At 40.3% G+C, this 24,450-nt stretch overlaps 1 protein-coding gene across 3 annotated transcripts in view; it reads right to left on the bottom strand.

Annotated features, from left to right (window-relative positions):
• The window catches only part of MYO16 (myosin XVI), a 623,763-nt gene that overhangs the window by 441,472 nt on the left and 157,841 nt on the right, over positions 1 to 24,450 (bottom strand). The window contains exon 1 of one of the 3 annotated variants that reach the window (XM_030568449.1): positions 20,805 to 21,100. The exons of 1 other annotated variant lie outside the window; for it this stretch is intronic. In XM_030568449.1, coding sequence (XP_030424309.1) covers positions 20,805 to 20,832 — 28 coding nt within the window. In that variant the 5' untranslated portion in view covers positions 20,833 to 21,100. Of the gene's footprint in view, positions 1 to 18,181; positions 18,252 to 20,804; positions 21,101 to 24,450 lie in introns of those variants that run through there. One more of the 3 variants, XM_030568467.1, reaches the window with a different exon arrangement.

Raw genomic sequence — 24,450 nt, 5'->3', positions numbered from 1 at the left:
AAATGCCTGAGTACCAATTTTAAACCCAAATTATTGGCACGATCATGTACAAACAAGAAATTCCTGAGTAAATTGGATTGTGCACTTCAAATTGTGCTATAACCTCATTTTGAGGCTAACGGGAGGAATTCTTAGTTTCAATAGGTGTTGCAGGGCTAGGGCTAGCTTACAAATGACTAACATAGGGTATGGAGAGTGCAGTGAAAAGAGTGAGCAAGATAGTTAGATTTCTTTATCATATATGGGCCATGCTCTGCATAATTCCATGCTTTGCATAAAATCATTGCCCATACCTCTCTTTGTGAATGATATGCACACATTTCCCCTTCAATGCTTCTGTTCCTCTGTGGTGACAAGCTGCAGAAGACACTTTTCTGGCTTGAAATGGTGTGGAGAAATCTCCCTGTCTAGAGGTCATTGCAGATTTGTCCTCAAACACAACAGAACACAATTTCCCACTGGTGCTCATACCTTCTACATCCAGATTTTCACTTCATTTCACAAATTTGCTATTGTGATCCACAGAAACAAATGCTGTCCTGATCTGGAAATGCTTTTTACTGCATACATAAGATAGCAAAGTTGCCTCCCCATCCCTTCCCTCTCCCACCCCCAAATAGAAACTTTTGGAATGAATTTCTGCGTACAGTAACAAGAATCTGAATTTTGTTGTGACACAAGATAAGAATGCAATATGTTGAAAGCTACAAAAGCAACTGAAAACATTAGTCTTTAACCTGCAAACACTGACATTGTTTATCTTTACTCTACTATTAAAGTCAGAGGGACTAGTCATCTAAATGGGAGAAAAGTTAAGCATGTTGGTAAATGCTGGCAGGACTGGAGGCTTAAGATACAAATTGACAATGGTCTGTGTTCATATTGGAAAATGTTACAATATTTTAAGAAAGATTGTCTTTTAAACATACACCGTAAGTCAGAAAAAAAGTATATACAGTCAGTAACATACCAGGAGTGCCTGTTATTTGGAATGAATCTAAACTTAATTTTTCTAAGCAGACTTAGGGAAACATACACCCAGTAGTAGATTCAAGAAAAGGGAAAAAATGGTAATTTTAACTTTGAGGACTGAATCATCTTTTGTATAATGCAATATGTACACAAGAAAATGTGTAGATTGTATAAGGATAATACAAGAATTACTAAATAAGGATTTATAGGTGCAATTATTCCTTAAAGACTGTAGACCTTAAGCTTAATACTGTTGTGTTAACCTCCAAGTTCTCCAGTACAGCACAGGTCAGAAAGGTATAATTTACAAAGCCTTGCTTTCACTCTAATTGGTTTTTGTTGTATGCATTGCTTTGTTATCCTCTGTTATAGCTGAACATTTTGAAATTTCCAAATCAAGGCCAATCAGCAATAGATGGTTCCTCTTAAAAAATCTACCCACTCTGGCCGTGGCTTTGAAATGAGAAAAGAAGTGTAGCTGTTGATTAAACAAGGATGACTTTCTTTTACATTGTTTGCACTGTTGTTGTATGTGTTGGTTCCAGGATATGAGAGAGACAATGCAGGTGAGGTAATGTCTTTTAGTGGCCCAACATCAGTAGCTGTAAAGGATTAGTTTCCAAGCTTCTCAGAACTTTTCTTCATGTTTGGGAAGATAACCAGAGCATCTAAGCTAAATACAAATTGGAACAGATTATTAAGCAGGAGGGGCTCACATATGCTGTAGGAGACCACTTAAAATTAAGTGGGCAGTTAAGGGATAGATTGTTAAGCATAAGAGGTTCCCTCCCCATTCCTGGGAGTTAGGGGAGCTTCTATTTCACATGATGTCTCCAGAGAATGTCAGAGCCACTAGGGCTGTGTGTTGTATCTATGCAGTGGCTGGGGGGGAATTCCCCCATCTTTCTTGTCCCACATAGTATCTGCTTGGGGTGGAAGTTGGACCAATGGGGCTACGTATGAGGCAGAAGGGGGGTGCCCTGTTCAGCTCTTTCTTCCTGCCCCATGTGGTGCACATAGAGTGGGGCATGGATCACTGGGGCTATATTCTAGGTCCCCCGGCCATAGCTGCAGCTGCTCAGGAGACTCTCAGGTGTCCCAGTACAGTGTGTGCTGCTGATGATTTGGCAGTGCTGCCAGCCCAGCTTCAAAATGCTTTTGTCTAGTTATTATTTTGGCAGGTTGCCACATTTTTTCCTTAGAAATGCAAGCGAGAGAAGAAAAATTGTGATGTTGACAGTTTATATCTTAGCAAAAGCTGGATGGATTTCATTGAACAAAGATAAGACACTTTCGCAGCCTGAGGGCTATCCCTTTGCCAGATTCCCAGGTGTGCTGCTAACAATGGACGTGTGAAAGCTTCGAAAAGAAAAGGTCACAAGAATCTGTATAATGGTAAGTGTTGGGCCACTTAAATATAGGGGCTCTATCACGTTCACCCAAAATACGTGAGTCAGAATTTTCAATTTTGGGAACCTAAAATTAAGCACCTAAATCCATACCTCGGCAACTAAATGAAAATGGCCTGATTTTCAGAGGGGTCAAGCCCCTGCAACTCCCACTGACTTCAATGTTCTGTCAACAATAATTTATCATTCATTTAAAAAAATAACAACTAATCAAACCTAGACTTCTATATTGCAATTTTTTTTGCAGAATATAATATTACCAATCTATACCCAAAATGTGGTTAGCTAAACGGTTAAGACGGATGTAAGAAAATCCTGGATTAATCAACAAATAACATTGTAAGTACTGGATCAGGTCTGCAAGGGGTGTAAATCAGTGTGGCTCCTTCAAGTTCAATGGAACTGTGCTAATTCACAGAAGCTGGCCCCTTGGTAATTAATATAGGCTGGTGATGATCCTTGTTAGAGAACAGATTCTGATCATAAGATTAATGAACACACCTTTTCAGCAATGCACGTAATTGCTACACATGGTTACTTCACTGCATACATTTGCTGCAGCAGTGATTTGCTGCAACCAAAAAGAAAAGATTAAACTTTTATTTATCATTGTTGCTGCAACTGAAGTGAGTTTAGCTGCTGCAGGAGAAATCAGTAATATGTATGCAACAGCCCAGCTGAAGTAATTCCTGTGATTACAGGTGCCCTCTTTATAAATCAAAAATCATCTTCATGTGCTCTCAGTTTGAAAAAAAAAGCGCTTCTGAGCAACAGAAGCAGCAAGATTAGTGTAAATCCATCTCAAATTGCACTGTTAAAGACAGTATCCAAATACTTGTATTTAAAAATCTTTTGGTCAATCTAGGTAAAATTACTTACAAGTTCAAGAGCAATTCTGTTACAACTGTTAGGTTTTTTCTGAAGCACACTGCTCTTAACCACTCACCTCACTTCAACAGCTGAAGTATTTTGGTTAGGTCAGCAGCATTGTGTTCAGTTTAGTGAGATGCCTTTATTCCTTTTTCAAAGCAGATGAACAAGGAGTTATAAATATAAGTGTTATTTACCTCCAGGTAAAAAATTCAATTAATGCCATGTCTTTGGAGTAATAAATTGCATCTCAGCAAAGAAGCTGATCTGGCTCTCCTGTCCTTGGTTCTACAGAGCTCTTGTAGATGCAATTACAAAGTTAGGCCCCTTCAATGATTTAATATAAAAAGCTTCCTGATTTTCTGCGGAACATATTTCTCTGCCTTTGCTGAAGAGGAATACTGAGCATTGTCAAACGACCGTCCCCTTATAAAACCCTACTCCTGTATGCTTTTCTTCAGAAGCCCTTTGATGTGACTGGACTGGTGAGCAGGAGCTGCAATCAATTTCCAGTTTGATACCGAGGAAAATAGTACTTATCGGACACTATTAATCAACCCTACAGGCTTTTCTAATAGACTCTATTATCTATCTATCAATGATTCAGTGATGCTACTGCAACATTTTATAACAATTTATTACTTTTAAATCACTAAGTCAACCATTTAGGTTCTACCTTTGTAGGGCTAGAAGGAAATCTGAATAATAAAGAACCCAATATAATGGTGGGCTCTATTCTCTCATTTATGAGTTATGTCACATAACACAATGTAACATATGGATCTTGTGTGTATTAGGTAAGAATCATTAACTGCCTACTAGCCAATCCAACAAACAGAATGCAATGATATACTCATGCACTGGCCTTAAATGTAATGAAATATGGATTTCAAATATGTGCAAAGGGATTCTCTACGGGAATGTGTATATACATAAAATATATATGCATGTGTAGATATACACACATACAATATGGAAACAGGAGGAGGTCTAAATTCAAATTGTTTGTTTCACATGGTACATTTCCTAAAATAGGAAGCGCTATCACAGTGGGTAATGCTCAGAACTGCATGAATGCATGGAAAATGAACAGGCACAATCTGCTCGTGCTGATGCTGCTTCATCCAGAGACTGAAAAGCTGCTGTCTCCACATGCTCTCTGCTGTTGTTGTCCTTGCACAGTCTCTTAGAAGATGAGACAAGAGCACACTCTGGATTCTCAGAATAAGCATAATCAATCTCAAGCGCTCCGTCTCCTCAAGTACAAAAACCGCTGCAAAAGGGAAACAAGCCCCATGGATTGTTTGACAGCACTGGAGTTTCTGATAGAAAGCTATTCCATAGTTGCCCAGTGACAGCATGAAGTGGTACTAGACCATTTGTTTCTCACCCTGTACCTAACCTGTGTAACTGGGCTTTTTGTAAGGGACAAAGCTGGATGGAATTCAGCCCCTAGTCCACCAGCAACCTGCAAGAATATAATGTAGCCCCCTCTGCCAATGATCTTCCAGATAGGGCTGGTGCAACCATTTAGGCAAACTAGGCAGCCGCCTAGGGCACCTAGTGATTGGGGGTGCCTAAAAGTCCCCTCAGGCAAGGAGTTGGAGTGGAGGTGAGCTGGGTGGAGGGCGCACGGGGAAAGCAGCCTGCAGTAACGGGAGGGGGCGCACAGGGGAACAGCTCCCCGCCCCAGCTCATCTCCACTCTGCCTCCTCCACTGAGCACACAGCCCAGCTCTAAGTCTCCTCCAATCAGCGCCGCAAGCCTGGGTGAGGAGGAGAATTAGAGTGGCGCCAGCGTGCTCAGTGGAGGAGGCGGAGCCGAGGTGAGCTGGATGGGGGAAAACTCAGGCAGAGTTAGCTGCAGTGGCAGCGGTGGGGGTGGTCTCCCCAGGCAGGGTTAGCTGCCACGGGGGGATGGGGGAAAGTCTCCCCGGGTGGGGTTAGCTGCCATGGAGGGATGGGGGAGAGTCTCCCTGGGTGGGGTTAGCTGCTGTGGGGGGACAGGGTGGAGAGGGGTTAGCTGTCGTGGTGCGGGGGGTAGCTGCTGCAGGGCCGGCTCCCCGGGTGGGGGGCTGAGTTAGCTGCCGTGGGGAGGCGGGGTTAGCTAGGTGGGGAGTGCAAGGTGGAAGTTTTGCCTAGGGCGCGAAACTTCCTTGCACCGGCCCTGCTTCCAGACTATAACTTCTGTCCTTCAGGTCCGATATGCAGGGGGTGTTCGGTGACTGGATTGGTGAAATTAGGGATCCTGTAGCATCCCAAACTCATCTCCAACAGCCCAAATCTAATTAGTTTATTTAGGACAAGGGCAGAAGCCTCTAAATGTATCGCTACACTGGCACTGTAAACTCTAATGGACCTGGAATCACAGCCATGCTAACGTGTCCATACTTCACTACACAGACCTTTTGACTCAGGTCTGCAGCTTGACCTCCATCCACACTGCAAAATGACAGGGCTTGGACCCAAGTCACAGCAGGACTCAGGCTCTAACCTATCCCTCAGGAGGCTCCTAGGACTGGGATCCTGAGGACTTCCTGACCCAAGTCAGAATGATGTGGATGTGGATGGAAGGGAGGCTTGGGCTCAAAGCTTAACAGGTGTAAGGTGCAGAATAGACATAGCCCTATACAACAAGCAAACACAGCCATACCACCTCTGTGCCTGCCCCTCTCTCCCATCAGTGAGATTAAAGTGGTGTAGTGTACTGTACTGCAGGTCGATAAATTTCACCCAGAGAAGAGGGAATTTTAGGAGTAATTATCAACTAAACTACATGAAGAGAGTTTAATGGGCATTAATCTAATTCCCATTGGACAGGTATCTGAATGACCAAAAAATAAACCCACCACCATCCCTTCTTGCTGGATTTATATCTGTATTTACAGTGCTCAGATACCAGTGGTAAGCATGGTATATCAATAGACAATATAGTGACCAGATGTCCTGATATTAGGGGCTTTGTCTTATGTAGGCAACCTATTACTGAACCCCACCCCTCCCGATTTTTCACATTTGCTATCTGGTCACCCCAACAGACAAACAGGCAGCAAGAGAAAAACTAATGAAGAAGAAAAACCTAGCTGATCTCAAAAGGAAAAGATGTTTGTGCCTAAAAGAGATACAGAATTTTTTAAAGAAAAGTACATTCATAATTAAAAATTAATGCTGTCAGAATGTTCAGGGTATGATGACTTCAAAGTATTTGATCAGAAAATAACGGTCAGGTGAACTACATTAACCGTGCTACCATGCAGTTTTAATTTTTCTTCTCACTTTTTTCGAAACGTTGGTTTTAAAAAAAATGTTTAGAAGGAAGAAAGTGAGCCAACATCTTTGAGGTAGGTTTTCACCTTTTGCAGCTTTCTTCAGTTACTCTTAGGCAAGTGCACCATGTAAACTGGATTCTAGGAGGTAACTAATTGACATTACATGCATAATTTGTTAGATTAGCACATTAACGCTGTGACTTTCAAAGCCTCTGCTGAAATGTGGTTTTGGAAGCTCTGGCTGGATTTTAATGTTTTTAAAACCTCTAAAAATAATTAGATCAACAGCAAATAAAAATTAAGAAGCTTGAAGCCTGAACTTCCTGTGGAAGCACAGAGGGTCTGGGCTTGCAGTAAGAAATCTTAAAGGATAAGAAAGAAAGGGGGAAAGTGACTGCTAGGAAGTTTCTACTTTTAACCTATACAGTTATCAGCTAGATCTCTGGTCTTTTTTGTTGTTGTTTTCATGTTGCTCACACTGGGAAAACTATGAAGTTGCAACTAAATTGAATATACAGAATACTTCCTAACATTCAATAAAAGGAAAAGATTTAACACATTCATTTGTAATGAACACTGTCAGATGCAGAAAAACAGATCCCTCATGCACTGTAGAAATATTCCCAGGCATTTCAGAATGCTACATATGAATGGTTTGTAACACAGGCTGAAGACATCAGAACTCACATATGTAACCCGGCTAAAACACTGAGATAGGTTGCTGCCAGGGGTGAATTTGTAACTTTGGAGGATGAATTAATATACAAGTGCACAGTGACGGGAACCAAAAATGTTGTTGCCAGGCTAAGATGTTGAGTGAACCCACGCTAAAGTAACAAAATTGCAAAAGTTGAATCAAGAAGGGAGAATGCTGGCCAGTAAGAGGCAGAAACAGTACCTGCTTCCTAGCAAAAAAACAACAGAGCAAACAAAAACACATAGGCAAAATAACAACCAGCACAGAGGTATTTCATCATAGAACTTCTCAGATGCCACTAAGACAGCAAACATGATAGAGATCAAGGGAAGTGTCCAGCACATGGAAATGGAAAGAAGATGGAAAGAAGAGGAAAAAATACACTTTTTTTTTTTTTTTTTACAAAAGCCCACAAGCCGCAAAATAAGTCACATATGGTTGAAGACAAAGAAGATTTTCAGTATTACACATCACATAAGAGCAGAGAAAACCAAAAGGAAAACTGTGGTTCCTAATTCTGAACATGAAGGCTGGCAAGCACCCAGGAAGGAAACCTTGTGCCAAATGGATTATGGTTCTATATGCAATCTAATCTTTTAGAGAGATTGTTGCAAAGTAAGACCAGTATAAATGCAAAAATGTAGTTAACAGTACAGTAGACATAGGCAAAAATTCTATCACAGTTTTAATATGCAAGTCTGATGCACGGAATGGATAACATAGACTCTACTTGGACCAAAATCACTTTAGGGAAGAAAGATACTGTACTAGAGATTCTCCTGACATAGCGCTTGGGGTATGCTACAGCCCACCGGGATAGCTGGATATGGATAGAGACCTCTTTAATGTTTTTACTTAAATAAATACTAACGGGAATTATGTGATTATGGGTTACTTTAACTTCTCAGATTAGAGGACAAGTGCTACTAATAATAGTTGGGCCCATATTTTCCTGAATGTGATAGCTGACACATTTCTTCACCAAATAGATGCTGATCCAACAAGAAGTGATGCCATTTTAGATTTGGTATTGATGAGTAGGGAGGACCTCATGGAAGAATTGGTTGTAGAGGACAACCTTGGTTTGAGTGACCATGAGCTATTTCAGTTTAAATTAAATGGAAGGATATACAAAAATAGATCTGCAATTAGGGTCCTTGATTCAAAAAAGCTAACTTTAAAAAATTAAGAGAATTAGTTAGGGAAGTGGACTGGACCAAAGAACCCCAGGATCTGAATGTGGAGGTGGATTGGAATTACTTTAAGTCGAAGTTTCAGAAGCTACCTGAAGCCTGCATCCCAAGCAAGGGAAAAAAATTCATAGGGAAGGGTGGCAAACCAAGCTGGATGAACAAGCATCTCAAACAGATCATCAAGAGAAAGCAGAAAGCCTACAAGGAATGGAAAATGGGAGGGATCAGCAAGGACAGCCACCTCTTGGAGGTTAGAAAGTATAGGGATGAAGTGAAAACTGCCAAAAGCCAAGAAGAGTTGGACCTTGCAAAGAGAATTAAAACTGATAGTAAAAAGTTTGATAGCCATATAAATGATGTAAGCAGAGTCTGAATGAATTCCCCTGACAGTTAGCTGGGAGGCTTTAGGAGCAAACTGTATTTACATGAACACACCTGCTCTGTCTAGATATCTAGCAGATAGAGCAGTGTTGCTCAAAGTGATCAACCTTGGCTGATGCTGGGTTACAAATCACTTTAGTACTGAATACAGGGGTAGTGAAGTGCTGTTTCAATGTAGCTTTCATTATTGTCTGAATACAGGGAAGCAGGACCGTGCTTAACCTGTCCCTAATGAGGGGATCACCCTCAGCTGAAAGGACATCATTAAGCCAGGGGCTCGAATGCCAGAGCCCTGTGAAAGTAAGAGGGGTGGGGACAGATGTCCCAGCCCGGAGGTGTGGACGCTCCCCCAAGGGTTTTCCCTGGACTGGTTTAAGCTGTCTCTTTCTCCGTCCCCCCCCACACACACTGTTCAAATTGCTAAATAGGTTTCATTAGCCTCTTTGCTATTTTAAATGTTCAATGTGAGCTGAAATAAGTTGTGGTAGGACTATGTCTCTTGCCCTGCCTGCAAAGAGCTGAAAATTACTCAGACTGATGTTCAGAAGTTACAAGAGAGAGGCAGGCGGCAGCAGAAAGTGACTGACAGTCAGGTGGTGGCGAGCGGCCAGCAGAACAGCTTGCAGAGAGGGCCAGAGCAGAGCCCCGCAGAGAAGTGCAGTCATCAGCCAGCAGGTGGATGGCAGAGAGGGGTGGCGAGCAAGTGCCCAAGCAGTGGAGTGAGTAAGGTGCCTCTTTGCCCCCCCTCCTCATTTACCCACGGTGGGAGGTGAACTCTGCAGACGTATCTCTGAACTCTGGGTCCGCACTGACCAAGGACAGCATTTGTGAGTGGGATGCAGAGAAGGGACAGGCACACTAAAAGGACTTTTGGGTTGCTGGAGTTAAGAACCTGAGGGGAAAAGGACACTGCCCAACTTACTTGGGGTTGGGTCTTTTGCTCACAGTTTATGTTTATGAACCCTGTTTGCTGTGTTTTCCCAAATTAACAAGTTACTTCCTTCCTTTTATTAAAAGTTTCTTTTCTACACAGACTCTGTGCTTGCAAGTGGAGAAGTATTGCCTCTCAGAAGCATCCTAGGGTGCTGTGTAATTTTCCCAGGTTTCTGGGTGGGGGCTCAAGCCAGTTTTGTGTTGTATTGTTGGAAAGGAACCACTAAATATTGAACCAGGCCCTGGTTGCTGCTGGCTCCACCTGGCAGAAGGGTTACAATAAGAAGAAAACAAACAAAGAAAGCGTGGGACTGCTAAACACTGAGAATGGGGTTGAGATTAAAGATAATCTAGGTATGTCCAAACACCTAAATAAATACTTTGCCTCAGTTTTTAATGAGGCTAATAAAAAGGTTAGGGGGAGTGGCAGGGTGACTAATAGCAATGAGGATATTGAGGTAGAAATTACCACATCCGAGGTGGAAGTCAAACTCAAACAACTTTATGGGACTAAACTAAATATTAAAGGAATTGGCACCTGAAATTGCAAGTCAAATACCAAAGTTTTTAATGACTCTGTAAACTTGGGGTTGTACCCTATGACTGGAGAATTGCTAATACAGTTCCTATTTTTAAGAACAGGGGTGACAGGAAATTATAGGCCGATTAATTTGACCTCGATTGTATGCAAGGTCTTGGAACAACTTTTGAAAGAGAAAGTAGTTAAGGACATAGAGGTGAATGGCAATATGGGATAAAATACAACATGGTTTTACATGGTAGTTTGACCCAGACCAAGAAGGTAACTGATTTTTTAGACAAAGGAAATGCAGTAGATCTAATCTACCTGGATTTCAGTAAGGCATTTCACAGTTCCACATGGGAAATTATCAGTTAAATTGGAGAAGACGGGGATTAATATGAGAATTGAAAGGTGGATAAGGAACCAATTAAAGAGGAGACTACAATGGGTCATACTGAAAGGTGAACTGTCAGGCTGGAGGGAAGCTATTAGTGGAGATCCTCAGGGACTGGCCTTAGGACCAATGTTGTTTAACATTTTTATTACTGACCTTGGCACAAAAAGTGAGAGTACGCCAATAAAATCTGCAGATGACAAAAAGTTGGCAAGTATTGCCAGTATGGAGGAGGACCGAAATATCATACAAGAAGATTTAGATGAGCTTGTAAACTGGAGTAATAAAAATGGGATGAAATTTAATAGTGTGAAGTGTAAGGTTATGCATTTAGAGACCAACAACAAGAATTTTTGCTATAAACTGGGGATTTATCAGTTGGGAGTGACAAAGGAGGAGAAAGGCACGGGTGCACTCGTGATCACAGCATGACTATGGCCTTAGAGTCATATGCTTTAAGATCAGAAGGGAAAATTGTGATGATCATCTAGGCCTTGTCTACACTACAGTGGTAAGTTGACCTAAATTATGCAACTCTAACTACATGCATATGAGTCTAAAGCCATGTCTACTCTTACCAGGGATTCATGCTGCTGCGATTGATGCAGCAGGGGTTGATTTAACGGGTCTAGTGAAGACCCCCTAAATTGACTGCAGAGTGCTCTCTGGTCGACTCCAGTACTCCACTGGAACAAGAAGAATAAGGTACGTCAATGGGAGAGCATCTCCCATCAACGCAGCGCAGTGTAGACACCACAGTAAGACAGCCTAAGCTTGTGTTTCTCAAACTGGGGTCGCCGCTTGTGTAGGGAAAGCCCCTGGTGGGCCAGGCCAGTTTGTTTACCTGCCCCGTCCACAGGTCTGGCCGATCGCGGCTCCCACTGGCCACGGTTCACTGCTCCAGGCCAATGGGAGCTGCTGGAATCAGTACGGGCCGAGGTATATACTGGCCTCCGCTTCCAGCAGCCCCCATTAGCCTCCTCAATACCAGTTCGCATTGTAAGAGTACATACTAGTTGTAAAGATCAGAGAATGTTTGGGGTTTGACTAGAGTGCAAAGTGCTCTGGCTGTTCTCAGCTGCCCCTTGGGTTTTTATGAATGATTGTAGGTTATAGTAAACTTTAAGATGCTTTAACTTAAATCACAAGGTTGGGCAGGCTTCCAGATACCCTGATAATAGAAGATACTAAAAAATGGCATAAAACCACCTCTCCAATCCTCCTTCCCAAACTTGTGTTTGTATCAATGGGCATATGATTCTCGAGCATAACAGCAATAGCCATGTGAACTATCTGAGAAAAAGAGAAGAAGCCAAAAAATTGAAGATCCTCATTGAACAAAGTATATTGAAAAAAGGCATGCAGCCAAGCGACAGGATCAGTGGTGATCTACAAGAAACTCCAGTTTCCTTCATTGTGCAATAGCCAATGTACAGATGACTCCTCAAAGCTACCAACAAAACAATAGCAGAGAAAATTGATCCTGCTCACAATATCAGATGTTGCCTCAAATTCATTATCTGTCTACAGTCAAATAAATTAACATAACCTGAACCTTAGATCTTATGCAAAGTAACACTGCACAAAAAGACAGGTTAATAGGATCTCTGGTAAGATTGTCAAGCCCAATGTTTAGCATCTGGCTAAAACGAAGTTTCTGTTTTAAAGTGTTCTCTGATGCTAGAAAACTCACACATTCTAAAAGAAGGATGGTAGAAATCTTCACATCCCAGCCCCTCGACTGAGGAACCCAACAATAAACCCTATGCTTGTGCGTTGTGCCATCTTGCCCACATTTCCTGCCAGTTCCATTCTTGTAAGACAGGAAGAGACTAAAACTGACAAATTCCCATCTCATTGAATCACCATACAGAGCAGGAATCTTGTCAGATGTAGACCCCTGCCACTAGGCAAGAATGGAACTGGCAGACAGCAGGGATGCAATGGCCAAACTTGCACATGTACATCTGCAAATCACAACAGACCAAACAGTCTGTCTTTTCCATTGTCATGCCAAGCAGCTGGAATTTTAATACAGTTACAGATTTTCTTTTGAGGGACTTATTTTAATATTTGGAAAATCAGTTTTATGAGATGACCAAATATGGAAGCTATCAACTTTGACAGTGGTCTTTTATAGGTATGTATGTAACCACAAAACATCAATCAGGGTGGCCATTTATTTTGTTTCTGACCAAACTAAACCCGTCTTGTTCAGTATAGACACAAATGCTATTTTCTTTGGAATCAAACTAGATAATCTTTTTCACTGTATGAGCTGTCTTACATATCTGGGGTCACACCACATAACTTGCTTTTTATACTATTGCTTGCTTTCTAAATGTATAGCTAATTCTCCTCTGATTTTAAAGCAGATCTACTGTGTAATGGTAGGTCCCAGTTACAGATTTCAGTTGACAGATTTGGGAAGAACAGGATTGATCAGTGCCTTATCTTAGGTATGCAAAAAATAAACCCTGAAACTTGATTTAACGTTGTAATAAAAATGGGTTATGTTTGTACCATTTCACAGAAGTATGGAGACACGCTATGCCATTTTCTGTTCTTGCCGTAATCTTTGCCTCAAAAATGTGATATCAGAATCTAATGTTTCATGCATGCTGTGCAATATGGTGAGAAAGTATGTTACTTTGACCTTTACAATTGTCTTTCATTATATCTTCTGGATAGTCATATCTCTTTGCTGTCTACAGAATCACTACCCTGCAAGGAAGACATAAGTAGCCTGAATACCAACAAATGTGAGGTTTATGGGATTTTAAGCATATTAAAAGTACCTGGTATAATCTTTCACAAAAAACACTGGTGTATCATGCACATTTTAGATTTTACAATGGGAATACAAAATGACAATGATAGAATATAAGTCTCTTCTGGGCATGATTGTAGTTAGAATGACAAATGTTACACATAGAACCTATTCTTATTTCAATATGAAGTTTGAAATCCTGTGATCCTCAAAGGTCCAACTAGTGGAAATTGCTTCCCTTACTTTTTATTCCATGCTGTATTTAGCCTAATAAAAATGTAATAAATATCTTCTCTTTAAAATCTGCAAATGCTTTTCTATGCAATGAATTGCAATTGTAGGCAGAAAGTGTTATACATACACTCATATTCTCTCTGTCTCTCTCTCACACACACGCACACACACTTTCAAAGATGTGTGCCTGTCATAAACAGATAAGTAAGAGTTAATAGAACAGAAGTACTTCATATCTCTTTTGCCTGGAAAGGGTTAACAAGATCAGTGAGCCTGGCTGTCACCTCACCAGAAGACGAATCAGGGGACAGGATACTTTCAAATCTTGAGGGAGGGAAGTTTTTGTGTGTGCTGTTAGTTTTTGGTTGTTCTCTCTGGGTTCTGAGAGTGACCAGACATGCAACCAGGTTTCTCTCCAATCTCCCTGATACAGGTTCTTATGGATTCAAAATAGTAAGTACTAGGTGAAAAGGCGAGTTAGGCTTATGTTTGTTTTCTTTATTTGCAAATGTGTATTCAGCTGGAAGGAGTTCAAATTTGTATTTTGCTTAAAGGATTTTAATTTGTACTTGTATACTTAGGCTGGGAGGGTATTCCCAGTGTCTATAGCTGAAAGACCCTGTACCTATTCCATTTTAAATTTACAAAGATAATTTTTACTGTTTTTCTCTCTTTAATTAAAAGTTTCTTGTTTAAGAAGCTGATTTTTTTTATTCTGGTGTGAGACCTCAGGGGACGGGGTCTGGATTCACCAGGGAATTGGTGGGGACAAAGGAGGGAAGGGGGAGAGAGAGGCTAGTTTCTCTCTGTGTTAGGAGTCCTGTCTCTCTCAGGGAGAGTCTGGGAGGGGGAGAGAGAGGGAGGGGGAGAGAGAAGGAGGGGGGGAAGGTGCATTTTCCTCTCTGTTTAAGATTCAAGGAGTTTGAATCACAGTGATCTTTCAGGGTAACCCAGGGAGGGGAAGCCTGGGAGAGGCAACGGTGGGGGAAAGGGTTTACTTTCCTTGTGGTAAGATCCAGAGGGTCTGGGTCTTGGGGGTCCCCGGGCAAGATTTGTGGGGGACCAGAGTGTACCAGGCACTGGAATTCCTGGTTGGTGGCAGCGCTACAAGTTCTAAGCTGGTAATTAAGCTTAGAAGAATTCATGCTGGTACCCCATCTTTTGGACGCTAAGGTTCAGAGTGGGGAATTATACCATGACAGTGCCTAATTCATATTCATTCACCTCAATAAGCATTCTGATTTTCAAAAGTACCGAGCACCCCGCAGCTCCCATGAAAGCCAGTGGTAGCTGCTTGGATGCTCCACACTTCTATAAAACTTTTCACCTGAAGACTTGCAGAAGTGCAAGTATCATAATGGCAGTATTGCATTAAAAAATCCTGAGTTAGGACCCTCTTCCAAATATTAAATCTGAGATTCTTTTTATTTCTGATGAGGGGAAAAAAGGTAGCAAATATGACCCCAATCATAAAGGCTAGAAATTTCCTTTCTGAAAAAAAGGGAAAGCTGATATTCTCTCATAGTCATATAAATCCAAGAGCTGGAGAAATCACCCAATGTTGTGAGAGTCATGATAAAATTGTGAGAATGGGCAGCACTGCAATTAATTTCCCTTGTATACCTACACTTAGTTGAGTTGCAGATATGCTGGGGTTAGAGGGAGAAAGCAGTTAGTGGGTGTAGTGCTGCATGTAGCCAGGGCTAGGGAATAGAGGAACTTTTGTGTTTGACTCTGCTGAATTTAAAACAATCTGGTCTTGCTTCATTCAATCAGATACCCACAATGCTACCATAATGCTAGTACTGGCTAAAGCTTTCCCCTCTTTTAAACCACTGTTTTCACTTCTTATAAACTTACATTTCTTTAGTTGTCAAGGTGGGATGAGAAGTCCTCTGTGTTGTATTGTTATCTCTTTTCAATGTTTTTCATTTATGAAATGCCCAAAGCATTAGCTCGACACCCAAAGGGTTTTTGTTTTTTTTTTATAAATATGAAACAGACAGTGTTTCCTCAGGCTTCCTAGCCTCACTATAATTGACGGCCAATGTGAACAAATAATTTGCAATTAATAGCTTATTCCAGTATTGTGAAGATGAAGATTCAAACATTGTGAGTCAGATCCCCCCAAATCATGATTTTTTTAAACAAGAACTTCGGGGTTCATTTTATTGGTCATCTGGTTTCTGATCCTTTAGGATGTGCTCAGTTCATACCTTCAAACTTCCCTCTCCATTCGTAAGGTCTAGAAATTTGCCTTATTTTTAAATGGAAGATGAGTCTTTTCTTTCTTTTCCAGTGGCTTTGCAAGAGTGCATGTGTACACACAAACACACACACACACAAGATGGTAACCTATGCAGAGTGAATCTGTCTCAATTTTCTTATTCTCCCCCCCGCTCCCTCCCCCCGGAGAGAAATCCCCTTCCTAATCTTAGCAGCAGCTGACAGTTTCTCTCAGTTTTGCTAACCATCTCATTTCAATATTACTCATAACCTTATTCCAAAGGTCACTCTGTCATAAGCATGTACCAGGAAAAATAAGTGTTCCCTACAACCATACTGTATATATTACTTAGCTCTTTTATTGTGCAATAAACTGTGACACCAGTTAGCTGGCACCATAATGATATTGCAAGCTACAGTGAAGAGCGGTCTAGGGGTAAAGCCCTAGTCTAATAGCCAGGAGACCTCACTTCTATTCACAGATTTGCCATTGACCAGCTGTATGAATTTGGACAAGTCATTTTATTTCCATGTCCTCTGTTTCCCTATCAGTGGTGTGTAAAATGTAGAACATGTCATTTTTGTGGCACATCAGATATAATGGAGCAAATGAATGAAAATTGGCTCTGGCTCAAGCCTAGAAAGAGAGAAATCACATTAGTAGGAACAGGAAAAATAAACCACTGAAGAATTTGCCACTTATTTAACCTCACCAGTGATCAAGGGCATTAGACCACAGATTGTCAGCACAGAGTGAAGCCTTTGGTCATCACAGCCCCTGGACACATAGATTGGTGGTTAGGAATTCCTTCTTCCATTTTAGACTAACCGGGAAGCCACACTCTTCCTTTCCAAATCAATCTATCAAGAGTCACACTTTGTACTTACTCAAATTAAGAGATTACAACTCGTTCTGCTGAATGGAACCACCACAAAAAAGGCTGACGTTGTTGCAGCATGTAACAGCACATCTCCTAAGCAACAACTGCTGACAAGAACATCTCACACATGTGCTTCACAAACTGCAATGGCTCCCCATTCACTATAGAACCAAATTCAAGGTCCTGATCTTAATCCACAAAAGATTTCTTGGGCTGGGGATTATTTCAGAGACCATCTCACCTTCCACAGCCTTCCCACATGGCTTCTCTCATTGACATAGCTACCACCTCTCACGGAGGCAGGAGTTATTAAGCCAACAGGACAGCTCTCTCCCATCGGCTGAGAGCAGCTTCACCCGAAGGACTCCAGTTGCATCACTGTAAATGATGTAGTGTAGACATAACCTATCACACTTAACTTTTTAACATACAAAAATATACAGTTAAGGTTCCCAGCAGTATACACTGGAGTCAAAGCTAATACTTATTTTATCTGAGAAGGGAAACTCCAAATTATGAGATTTTTTTTTACAAATTTAGAGGCAAAATCTCTTATAACATATTAATTACTGTAATTACTTTTCTCCAGCTGAAGCTTCTTTCCACCTTTTCAGATAGTATGTGGTAATTGGGGGCTATGTCACAGGCAGTTACTGCACTCACTTTGCACCTTTGGAAAGCTGGGTTCAAATCCTGACTTGTCACCAGTAAAAATGAATTGGGTGTTCTCTTTCTAGTTCCTGAAATGATTCTGCATGAATGAAAGCCTCTCTCTCTTGCACACACATACTTATGTAAGATGAACTATTAGAACAACAGTGATGTTGCAGTAAGGGTGTGACTGGGTTCTGATATTCACATCTGCTGGATGTAATATTTGCATATATTGATTTGAGCAAGACCCTTAGCTGGTATAAATCAACATAGTTCCATTGACTTCATTGGTATTTAGGAAACAAAGTTCGATGTATATTATGAGATTTGTGTCAGAACTATGATATTTGAGAGAGTGTAGAAGCAAGATGCTGCATAATTTGCAAAATTACATTAATTCATACAGTTGTGGATCATATTATTTAGCATGAGAGAAGAATGGCACCCAGCAGAAGGCATGTAGTATTTCCTCTCTAACACTGTTCTCTCTGCCAGGGATGGAATGTGGCTCACAATAGCAGATAGACAGGCAGAAGATGGTATAGCAACTGTCAGCAAGAACAGTGACAGCTCTAAGCAGCAAAGGTATTTGGCTACAAAATCAGAAGGCCAATAGTAGTGGCAGCATGAGCTGTTCAAGCAGGCAGAAAGGAATAATGGGTTTGGGATTTAGGGTGTAGGGGGTTTTTGGTTTGTTTTTTGTGTTTTTTTTTTCATTTTGCTTTTGTTGGTGCTTGTGTGAATTTTATTTAACATATTGGCTATGTGCTCCTTACCCTATGGCAGTGGAGGCTCATGATAGTTTATCTGAAAACAGCATGATGGCAGACAGCAATTAAGCACCAGGAACTGCAGTGACAGGCATCAGCATTGGCATCCCCGGGCACAATCTGGGCAGAATGCAGAGACAAAGTGGTGGAGTGAATGGCCCATGTAGTGTGTGTTTGGATGAAATCATGGATTACCTCTCATTTTCGGACTCCCACTGACAACAGTGCATTTAATGAATGTAGGAATAGCCAGTAAAAATCACTAATGGTGCTGTGTCTGTCCAGTAAGAACAGAACAGCATTTGCCCTCCTCCTCTCTTCCTTCCACCTCTCAGTCTGCAGTGGCTCATGGCATTTAGTTCAGAAATATAAACTACAAACAAAATGCCAAAGCCAAACAAACAGCACGAGCAGTTGCTAATGTGTTGGCTTATCTGTATCTGTAATTTTCATTTTTTTAAACATTTCCCCTTTTCCCAAACCCTACAGAAACTCAGAATGAGCTCTGTTCAAACATGTTCTGTCTAGTTCTCTCTCACACACAGAAACCAGCAGTGTGATGGATAAAACACATAAGTCACAGAGGACAAAGTCAGATTCTAACCACTGATTGGTGAGGATGCTTTCCCAGAACCTGAGAATGATTCCATCGTCAGTAATGTCACCCTGTCCTCTCCTCTACCCTAAGCCCATACCTGTGCTCTGATCCCAATTGTCTCTGACCCCCCGCCACAAAAAAAAACCTCCTTCCCCCTCCCAAGGTTCCCACCCCCATCAGCAATATCATTTGAGATATTAGGCTGCAGAGTGAAGAGTCATTACATTTGTCTCCTCCTCCCAAGTTGCAGGCAGGGATGAAAGTGCATTGCTGTAGTTATGTGGAGAAGCTGATGCAGTAAAAGGCATTATGACTGGCTCCAGGCAGCATCCATCACTTTCAAAAGTCAAACATTTAAAAGGAAATTAAAAACATTTTATGTGGTAAAATATAGATTTAGTAAGAGAGAGTTTATTAATGCAGCAAAGCATTCAAAATAATAGAAAATAAACACTACTGTTATACACCCCCATCCTTGTATTTTCTAGTCCTTCATTGCTGTCTCCCTAGTCAGTACACCTAAGCTTCCAAGAATCCATCATTTGCCCCCTTACTGCTAAAAAACCCTATTGTCTTCTTTGACTTCTATTGGTTACAGAACCTAGAAGTCTACTTTCAGAACTCTTCTATAGTGATATAGTCCATACATTTCATTATAGGTTATAATTTCATTACAGATTAAAGTCACAGCTACACTATTAGTAAAGAAATATCACAGTGAATAAAGGCAGATCTAAAATATACATCTGACATCTTACAAATGCTTTGTTTTGCTGAAAAAGTCTCATTATTAAGCCCCCAAGTCAAAACCAACAAACTGATTATTAGAAATCTTTATTAGGGTTATACAGAAAGAGTAAGTGATCTGTGCTCATGTGTATTGGCAGGGAATTTAAGTTTGTAAGTCCCACTAGTAATAGGGGGCCTTATACATAAATGCCACTGAATCTACATGAGAGGAGACCCTAATATTTAATTTCTCCTTGAGTACAAAAGATAGTTTCAAGGTACCTCAATTCCATGCCAAGGACACTGAAGAATCTCATTCTTCATTTCTTAACAATAATACACTATTTTAAAAATAGTTCCAGGAATGGCCTTCAGTGCACTTGTGTCAACAAAGACCATAATCCAGGGAGAAAACCTCTTTCAGCAATGTCCCATTTGTCATTACAAGACAGTGACATTAATACTAGAAGAAGTCTGAAGTTTTCAAAGTCCTTCAGTGGAAAATATCCACAGCCAGCAAAGCAATTATGGTTGCTTGGAACAAAACATAAAATGATAATTTCTTAGTCTGCTGTGACATCTATTATTTCCATTCACACATTGGATTTTTTTAAAGAAATTAATTCACTCAGGAAATACTATCAAACATGCAACTATGAAAAAGCACACCCTTTTTAAAGATACTAAAAAGAGATGATAAGAAATTGCTCTGCACTGAACCAATACACTTAGATCCTAATCAGTCTTTTTGAGCTGCAGCATGCATGATTCAAGGGTAAAAGTTTATTTTTTGAGTCTGTCCCATAGAATGGTTGCATTTTTCAGATTTAAATACTAGTGGGGGGCACAGAGGATTGATGTATAGTAGATGATGTGAGTGTTTTAATTATGGTTTGATTTTCATTTTTATTAATCCTGTTGGGGACCAGAGACAGGTCCTGGGCTGTCCTTGAAGGTACCTAGGACACAGACCTATGTCTGAGATGTTTCCAGTCTTTGGGCGTTTTGTTCAACGACTGTTTAAATATATAAATAAAAGAAGTTTGGAAAGCTAATAATATGGGCTCTAAAATCAGAGCTGAGTCACACAGTGAATGAAGTTGTCAGTACACAAGAGAAAGAAGAAACATTTTACACTGCCTGCATATATTCACATGCAATGTAACAACTCCCTTCCATGATTATCAAACTGGCATCATGCAGTATCTACCTTGATACTTTTAGCATAGGCAGTAAATATAGACACCTCAGAAAACAAAATAGAGACAATTATAAAATCAAAATAACCATTTTGTTACTTACAGCACTTGATAAAATGATAATGAGACATTCTTTCATCTCAGACCGTAGTCTTCCTACAGGTTTCAGCATTCTCTTCTGCTACAACTGTCATGCCTACAAAATACATTATTTAGAATCTTTCCTCAGGTATCCAGTTTACCTCAGAATACATTATTTAATGTAGCTTCTGTTCCAAGATCTTGCAGAGGCTTCCAAGTCATTCTCACCCAGCTGCTGGAGTTAAGATAAACCTCTGTGTGTCTTGAACCATGACTATTGCACGTGCTATTGTAACACACTTGATTGACACTGCTCCTAATCCCACATCCCCAGGAATAGTAAGATTTAATTGGTGTGCACTTGCAGCCACATTCTTCCAGCACTGAGGTGTGCTGCTGCACTGCGGCTCTCACAGTCCTGTCAGTTAATGGCTTTTCAATAGCTTTCAAATGGCAGCTTGATGAAACTAAGCTTGATGAGTGAGCTTGAGTGAAGTAGCAGAACAAGGGATCTTAAACCTTATTTATGCATGTTGTCTGTGAGCCAAATGTGACCAGATTCTTAGTTGGTGTTTAAATGGAATTATTTTTAGTTGCACCAGTTGCTGTGTGAATAGGAAATTGATACAGGTTACCAAAAATAACCTTTTAGCAACACAGATCGTTTTGTCAGTTTGTTCTAAGGTGAAAATGAGGACATAGCTCACAGCCACCTCCAGACTCCCCAGTTTGTCTGTGGGCTTGTTTTAAATTAAAAATGTTTGTGTTTGTATTCTGTAACCTGCTCTTATTTTGCCACTTCTTTGAAGACTGTAGTGAATTGCATCAGTATTTATAATTGGACTATTTTTGACTGAACTGGAATTCAGAAGAAAGGAACTGTAAGGTTTACATATTGAACTCATAACAAATATATGTTTTTCTAATAATATTTTTAGCATTACAATTCTAATTATAAGAAAAATGTCTAATAAAATACAATCAGCTATAAATATACAATAAACTGCATTAAGTGTAAATTAATGTCTATATATTTGGTTATTTGACCTCTGAATAACATGCTGATGCATATGATGTATTACCCTGCATATTCTGGGTTGTTTAAGGGCATACAAAAGGCAGACCTGCATTGTATTTTAAATAAACACTCAGACTCCATCACTGATTTTAAAAGCAAAACATGGAGATCTGGCTTCTACTACTTGGCAAATACTATAGCAGCAGAACCTATACTAAAATGTCAACTAGTTGAATAGCAATTTTAAGAAAATTATTCTTGGAAAATATTGAGGTACTTGAAGATGATGACCGTGGTTTTGCTTCCTCTGTGCAATACTCCATTATTATTATTTCACTGAGCAAGCATCTTGGAAAGTCAATCTGATTGGCTAGTCACAAATAGAACTACTGTTTGTCTGAAATATTGTTACTTGGTCTTGTGCACACATGCCATTTTTAACATATAAGTAGAGTAGGGAGCAGGTCCACTTCATCAGCAATGATTACTAATTCAGGTTTTATTAGCTGCCCTGTAAAGTTCTAATGAGGTGGGCTGATATATATTCAGACATCCAGTGATCAATTAGCAAGCCCCTTAGGTGAAAACTCAGTTCCTGACTAATGGCTAACTATTGCACCTCAGCTTTGAGGTTTGATCAGCATAACAATTGCTTTCCATGAGTTACTATTTTTTCTTTGCTTCCAGAATATGTTTCTTTAAAATAAAATAAAAATAACAGGAATAACCAAAGGAAATAAGTCCAATCAAAAGCAACAAAGAAATTGCATTACCATGCAATCTTTCCTCTTAAAACTCAACAGTAGACCAAAAGTATGAAGTTAGTTCATTCTCCATTACTTCTCTCACTCTCAATCATTACCTGGATCTTTTTGGACCATATCTGTTTATAAAATAAATATCAGTGCTAGTCATAGTCCATGAGCAAATGGCAACAAATCTGACAAAAGAACCCTTTCAGCAATGATTTTGGCGGTGACATTCCTAATAGGTTCAACCATGGTATTATGGTCAAGTAGAAAGATTGTCTTTTATAATAGCATCATGCCTCTACCAATCCACACTGACTAAAAGCAGTAAGATTCTGTGTAAACCCTCCAGCAAGATGGATGGGAGCAGTGCCAAAAAAAAAAAGGTCTTTGTCTTGAGACACAGAAGAATTACAGCTATGAAAACACATCAGATTATGGCTTGACCTAATGTGGCAAAAATATTAGTTGGATCTTGTTCATTTGTGAATCCAACAGGTTTACATAAAGATTGTGTTTGCCAAGCCAGAAAAATAGGAAGGGCACTGCAAAGGATAGACAGTGTACTTGGTGCTGTAATAAAAAAAGGAGGTACAGTCTCTGCCTAAAAAAAAATACAATGTACAGGTCAGATTCTGAACTCAGTCACACTGCAAACAACTGAATGACTGCAGATTTACATCAAAGTAACTGGAAGCAGAATCTTGCCTTTTACAGAGAGACACAACATGCACTACTCTCCACGAATGATATTTCCAATTTAGTACATACATATGTTTTGCTTTTAGTGTATTAGGTGCTTACTGAATGGTTATCACTGGCTTTATGAAAGAAGTGGGTTATAAGGAAGAATTTAAATTGAGAGGTTGATTCCTTCCACATTGCTAGTGAGGAGGAGTTTTGGCACAAATGTGAGGGCAGTCTGGAAGACAGCACAAAAATGAGAGTGAAAGAATCATAGGACGGAAGGGACCTTGAGAGGTTATGTAGTCCAGTCCCTTGCACTCCTGGCAGGACCAAGAAAGAAGGATCCCAAAGGAGTGGTTAAGTGAGAGTCATGATGGCCTAGTGAAGGGAGTAAGGTGGGAAATGGGGATAAATGAGAGCAGAGCTATAGACCTTTGTAGAGATGTGAAGAGCCTTGAGGATTAGAAGTGGAAGCTAAAATTGAGATAGAAGGTCAAAGGAACCCAGTGCAGGAATTTTTAAAATGGAAGTGACATGGTCCAGTTGGAGAGTATGAAACATGACTTTAGTTGTATCAATTTGGATAGATAGGAGAGTAAAGCTGCTGGTTAATTTTTCAACAAAATATGTGTAGTCAGAAAATGCCGATTCTTCAAAATCAAACGTTTTCACAGAAGCATGTCATTTCTGAGGGAACTTTCATCACAAAAGTTTCTCAGGTCCAGGCTGGAATTTCTGGATTTGTCTGGGATGTGGCAGACCCAGTTTCAAGCCCTTGTTCTGAATGAGGCAGAGCAAGGATATGCCTTTGGGTCTTTTGACATCCTAGGGAAGTGCCCTCACTACTGGGCTATAGCCTATTATAGGGCTTCTCTCTCTTCGAGATATTCCAAAAAGTCTTGTTCTGATGAAGAATGAAAACAAGTTTCAAAGTCTCAAAAATTTTCTCAAAACAGAATTTTTTTTTCCCTGTTAGCACTATTGGAGAGGGGCAGGGTGGAGCACCTGGAGAGAGAAAGTTTCAGTACTCATGGTAGAAAATGACCCAGGCATAAACAAGGATTTAAAATATTAAAACAAAGAGGAAAAAATAGGATTTTTTCAGATGCAGTGAAGAAAGAACCAATGGGATTTTTGCAGGCATTTGAAACTTGGCAAATTTCAGGTGATAATTCTAATGAGTTTGCAAAACTGTTCATTTGGTCAACAAAGGA

This window comes from Gopherus evgoodei, chromosome 1 (assembly GCF_007399415.2).
Source record: "Gopherus evgoodei ecotype Sinaloan lineage chromosome 1, rGopEvg1_v1.p, whole genome shotgun sequence".
Taxonomy (NCBI): domain Eukaryota; kingdom Metazoa; phylum Chordata; order Testudines; family Testudinidae; genus Gopherus; species Gopherus evgoodei.
The sequence above is the reverse complement of the archived record's forward strand: the minus strand, read 5'-3'. Positions and strand labels throughout refer to the sequence as shown.